The 6,215-nt window shown below is 37.8% G+C and overlaps 1 protein-coding gene across 1 annotated transcript; it reads left to right on the forward strand.

Annotated features, from left to right (window-relative positions):
• Positions 1-478: 478 nt before the first annotated feature.
• LOC132004093 (olfactory receptor 1P1-like) lies at positions 479-1,432 on the forward strand. Its single transcript, XM_059380166.1, has one exon. It carries the CDS (start codon positions 479-481, stop codon positions 1,430-1,432), a length of 954 nt encoding a protein of 317 aa, XP_059236149.1.
• Positions 1,433-6,215: the final 4,783 nt, after the last annotated feature.

Genomic DNA, 6,215 nt, shown 5'->3' on the forward strand with positions numbered 1-6,215 from the left:
AACATAGGTAGTTGTGTCTGTCCCATTAGATTGAAAACTCTCAGGAGGTGAGGATTATCAGTGTCCTATCTATGTGGTACTCTACCAGGTCCAGAGCTCATGCTTAGTCTCTGTTGAATGAGTGAATAAATGAATGAGTGAATGAATGAATGAAAACTTCTTGACACCCCTGAGAATACAGCTAAAGAAATAGCAATTACAACTGAAGAAATCTGGGATGGAAAAGAGTGTAGAGAAATAAACCAAGAAAGAAATATTTAATTTTCTTAAATTGTATCTCTCACACTTCCTAGCCCATTAGTAAGTTTTAATAAAAATATACAGTGCACATAGTATGTGATCAGTACAAATACATTAAGGTTATTCTTTTTTCTCTAGAGTTCAGAGAATGGTACATTCATCAACCATCCAGAGTAAAGTATGTTTGGAGAGTTTTAATGGGTCTCACTGGAGGTGTCTTTCTCAGACTTCCGGGATCATGGCAGGAGGCAACCAGACCAGCATCTTTGAGTTCTTCCTCTGGGGACTCTCAGAGCGGCCAGAGCAGCAGCGTTTCCTCTTCCTGCTGTTCCTGTGGATGTATGTGGTCACTGTGGTTGGGAACCTCCTCATTGTCCTGGCCATTGGTACTGATGCACGTCTCCACACACCTATGTACTTCTTCCTTGCCAGCCTGTCCTGTGCAGACATCCTCTTCATTTCCACCACTGTGCCTAAGGCCTTGGTGAACATCCAGACTCAGAGTAGGTCCATCTCCTACACAGGATGCCTGGTTCAGCTCTACTTCTTTTTGACTTTTGGGGACATGGACATCTTTCTCCTGGCCACAATGGCCTATGACCGCTATGTGGCCATCTGCCACCCTCTCCACTACAAGATGGTCATGAGCTGCCGGCGTTGCACCTTCTTGGTTACTGCCTGCTGGATCCTGACAAGTCTTGTTGCCATGACCCACACTTTCCTCATCTTCCGACTTTCTTTTTGCTCTAAGAAGATCATTCCTGATTTCTTCTGTGATCTGGGACCCCTGATGAAGGTGTCTTGCTCTGACACTCAGGTCAATGAGCTTGTACTCCTTTTCTTGGGAGGAGCAGTCATTTTAATCCCCTTTGTGCTCATCCTGGTCTCTTATATCTACATTGTTTCAGCCATCCTCAGAGTCCCCTCTGCCCAGGGAAGGCGCAAGGCCTTCTCTACCTGTGGGTCACACCTTGCGGTTGTTGCTCTGTTCTTTGGGACAGTGATCAGGGCTTATCTGTGCCCCTCATCATCTTCCTCCAACTCCATAGAAGAGGACACAGCAGCTGCTGTCATGTACACAGTGGTAACCCCCCTGCTGAACCCCTTCATTTACAGCCTGCGGAACAAGGACATGAAGTGTGCCCTGGTGAGATTTCTCAGGGGTAAAGTCTTCCTTTCATGGGGTCAGTGACTTCTGTAGTGATACTGCAGGTGTCCTCCATCCCCTCTATGGAGGAGCTTCACAGAAATTTCTACCTCAGGTTTTTTACTTCTGACTCCCACATATGCCTTATCACCACTTCCTTCCCTGAATCTCCTCATGCCTTTGAAATTGTTAAGGAACATCAAGATTTTACATCATGTTTTAAGGTTAATATGTTAAGAGTTGCTTATTTACTTATTTATTTTACCTATGACTTCCCACAAGGAAAAGTGCCTTTTGCAATGTTTTTAATTCTAGAAGTCTTTGTAGGCTTTTATGCTAGTTCACCAAAATTCAATTAGTGAGGTCATGGAAAGTACATTAATGATTAAAATATTAGCAAGTAAAGTCAATATTGAGTAGCAAAGAGCTTACAACTTTGAGTATATATGGGTATATATTATATGCACTTTATTTTTTCTTACAAAAATAAGAAATTATATATACATGTATGTGTGTATATATATGTTTATATATATAAACACTTATTACTTCAAGGTTGTGAGTCAAAAATTTTTGTAACTGTTAAATCTCTCAACATTGTCAGTGAGCAGAATTTTGAAGTTTATAATGAGAAGACAAAATAAGTAAATTTAAATTAAATATTATGGCAACTCTTATGTAGCTGTTTTCTGAAATTCTTCCTTATCTGCTTAAGCCTTGGCTGATTGTGAATGCTGTTTTTCACATCGGCAGTAAAGGAATCTTGTGCATTCTCAAGGTTCTTTATGTATAAACTTGTGGCCTCTAGACTCAATGAAGACCAAATCAAAGATAACCAAAGCTTGTGATTTTTATTTTTGCTATGAAAAAGTCATAATTCCATACCAAGACAGAGTGAATACAAAATCATTGCCTAAAGTTGAAACTATGGAACAAATTCACTGCAGAGGTTTGTGAGGAAAGGGCTCTAGATTGGTGCCCAGGAGTCTCAGATCTTAAACTCAGTGCTTCTACTTATTTTGTCTGAGTCTAGTCTTCTCTTTTGTGAGATAAAATTACTGATATTTTTCCTGCCTACCTAACTGGAACTTTGTGGGGAAAATGCCTATAGTTTGGCTATTATAATATAGAAACTCCAAATGATTATAGATTTTAAAAGCTGGACTTTTATTTTTTTCTCATATACATGTAAGATGTTGGCTACAAAATCATCAAGGATTCAGGCTAATTCTCTCTTGGTTTTCTGTGACCCTCCAAGAATGATTCCATAGCCATTAAACTTCTGCCTTGGTCTTCATTTCAACCAATAGGAAGGGAGAAAGGGTCAACTGGAGGATCCAGTGTTTCCCACTAAGGAAAAAACCTGGAGAAGTGGCACTCACCTCTTCCATTTATATCCTATTGGCCAGAGCTTGGTTTCTTGGCCTCACCCAGCTGCAGCTGGGCCTGGAAAATTTTTTCTTTATACTTGGTGGCCATAATCTAATATTATATTAGCATGGACAAAGTACAAACCTTATATTAGGGGAAAACCAGCCATCTCTGCTATAGTCAGGTGTCATCATGGCAATTAAAAGCCCTACAAACATGAAGAGCTCATGAAAACAGGAGAGTGTGTGGGCACTCAGTCACTCTGTAAATCTTCGAGGCTATTGGAATACAAGCTAAGGAGGTATCTTCTTCCTAGTGACCACAGATATTGTCAGTGAAGTGGCAACAGCAGAAGTGGCTAATAATAATTATATGGAATCTGAGACATTCTTCTTTAGGATCACCCTGTCCCCTTCTCCTCCTCTAGGTGAGTACCTAGAGGGACAAGCTAGGGCCTGACCTCTGGATCTTCTGAAAACCTATTACCAAACAGGGTAATGATATTCCTGGTGAACATAAGTTCACATGTGAAACTAACCTGACATCTGCAAGTACAAATAGAATAAATATAAATGAACAACATATACCACATGAATCTAAATTATTGGAAAAAACCTGATGAATATACTCAAGGATATTAGGGAGGATATTAAGAATATGAAACATAAAAAGAACAAATTGGAAGTATGAGTTAAGAAACATAATAGCTGATGCTAATAACTCAATAGATGAGATAAATAGCAGAATGGATACATGTAAAGAATGGATTAGTGAATCAGAATCAGAATATCAGGTTGTGTAACTCTCTTAAAGGCAGAAAGCAGTGAAGAATAGAAATATGGAAGAATAGGGGGGGTGGGGAGTTAGAGATAGAGAATATAAATAAAACTGCCAACATCTAGAAAATAGGAGTCCTATTAAAAAAAAAAAAAAACAGAAAAAGTGGATGGAAGGAAATATTTCAAGGACTTCATTTCATTCTTCTAATGAAAGAGCCTATGAAGTTCCAAGCAAAGGTAATTAAAAGTATCTCTAAATTCGTCATAGTGGAATTAAAGAACACCACAAAGAGAACATCTTTTTTTAAAAGATTTTGTTTATTTATTTGACACAGAGAGAGATCACAAGTAGGCAGAGGCAGGCAGAGAGAGAGGGAAGCAGGTTCCCTGCTGAGAAGAGAGCCCTATGCAGGGCTCAATCCCAGGACCCTGAGATCATGGCCTGTGCCTAAGGCAGATGCTTAACCACTGAGTCATCCAGGCACCCCCAAGGAGAACATCTTAAGTTTCTAAAGAGAGAGAGAGGATTACAAAGGAACAATAAGAAGATTAAATTCAGGTGTGTCAATCACATAGTGGTTATAGGAAGATGAATAAAATTTGAAAAGTATTAAAGAAAATAACTTTAAATATAAAAATTAATATCCATCCAAATATTTACTTACATGTTTTAAAAAAAAAACCTGAAATAAAATTCTAAAATGCTAAACAGTGTCAACTCTCTGTAGTAGATGTTAGTGGGGGAATATAAGGACAGGAGAGCATGATAAATAACTTGTCTCTCCATTCGTCCATTGAAGGGCATCTTGGTTTTTTCCACAGTTTGGCGACCATGGCCATTGCTGCTATAAACATTGGGGTACAGATGGCTCTTCTTTTCACGACATCTGTATCTTTGGGGTAAATACCCAGGAGTGCAAAGGCAGGGTCATAGGGAAGTTCTATTTTTAATTTCTTGAGGAATCTCCACACTGTTCTCCAAAGAGGCTGCACCAACTTGCATTCCCACCAACAGAGTAAGAGGGTTCCCCTTTCTCCACATCCCCTCCAACACATGTTGTTTCCTGTCTTGCTAATTTTGGCCATTCTAACTGGTGTAAGGTGATATCTCAATGTAGTTTTAATTTGAATCTCCCTGATGGCTAGTGATGATGAACATTTTTTCATGTGGCTGAGGAAGATGTGGTCCATATACACTATGGAGTATTATGCCTCCATCAGAAAGGATGAATACCCAACTTTTGTAGCAACATGGATGGGACTGAAAGAGATTATGCTGAGTGAAATAAGTCAAGCAGAGAGAGTTAATTATCATATGGTTTCACTTATTTGTGGAGCATAACAAATAGCATGGAGGACATGGGGAGATAGAGAGGAGAAGGGAGTTGGGGTAAATTGGAAAGGGAGGTGAACCGTGAGAGACTATGGACTCTGAAAAACAATCCGAGGGTTTTGAAGGGGCAGAGGGTAGGAGGTCAGGGTACCAGGTAGTGGGTATTATAGAGGGCATGGATTGCATGGAGCACTGGGTGTGGTGCAAAAATAATAAATACTGTTATGCTGAAAATAAAAAAATAAATTTAAAAAAATGACCCATATTGACATCTTAACATATAGATAATCAGATGTATTATACAAATTTGCCTCAATTTCTGAAATAGGTTTGTTATTGAAAACATTATTATTTATTTAGTAAATACTTTTATGGCAAAAAAATGTATTTAACTAATTAAGAAAAATATGTAATTATTTTTCAAATAAAAGGCCACAAAGTAAAAAAAATAACTTGTCTCTCTTGGGCAAAATAAAAAAGTATTTAAGAGATCCATGGATATGAATTAAGATCATGTGTTTTAAGTTAAGGGAAAGCATCTTAGCTTTCAAAATAGATGTGTAACTTTCAAACTTGGCTTCCTGCCAAGTAGGGAGCCTGATGCAGGGCTTGATCCCAGGACTTTGGGATCACAACCTGAGCTGAAAGCAGATGCTTAATTGGCTGAGCCCCCAGGCACTCCAATTCTCAGTAAATTCTAAAAAAGAAATATGTGTGTGTTATCCACATATGAACTATGATGCATGTAAATATTTTCTCTAACTGTAATGCTCTAAGGTTAGAAATTAATAATTAAAGAAAAGTTTTAAAATTACCAAATATCTAGTAATTTAAGAAGGTGTTACTAAATATGAGGTGAAGTATACTAAATAAACTTTGGGTTCAAAAGAAAATTGTGAGAGAAATTATGGAATAATTAAAAACAATAAAGAAATAATAAAGAGAAACAAACTATAAATCAAAAGCAGTAATAAAACATATAGCTTTAGTTTTAAATAAACTCACCAGGAAAGAACTGCAGCTGGAACAAAGGATCTGAGTATTCAAATTAATAAAGTGGGAGACAAAGCAACAAGAGTAATCTTAAAGGAACAAAGAAAGGGAAGAAAGATAATGGCAGAAAACAGTAAAATAAAGAATTGCAAAGCAGCAGAGATCCTCAGCAAAGTATTATCAAATAGAACTTAGCAAATTGAAAGTTTGTATAAAAAGAATAATACATCATGACCAAGTAGTGCTTATTCTGAGAATGTAAGGCACATTCAACATTTAAAATTCAAGAATTTCAGGGACGTGTGGGTGGCTCAGTTTGTTAGGCATCTGTCTTCAACTCAGGTCATGATCT

This window comes from Mustela nigripes, chromosome 16 (genome assembly GCF_022355385.1).
Source record: "Mustela nigripes isolate SB6536 chromosome 16, MUSNIG.SB6536, whole genome shotgun sequence".
In the NCBI taxonomy this organism is placed as follows: domain Eukaryota; kingdom Metazoa; phylum Chordata; class Mammalia; order Carnivora; family Mustelidae; genus Mustela; species Mustela nigripes.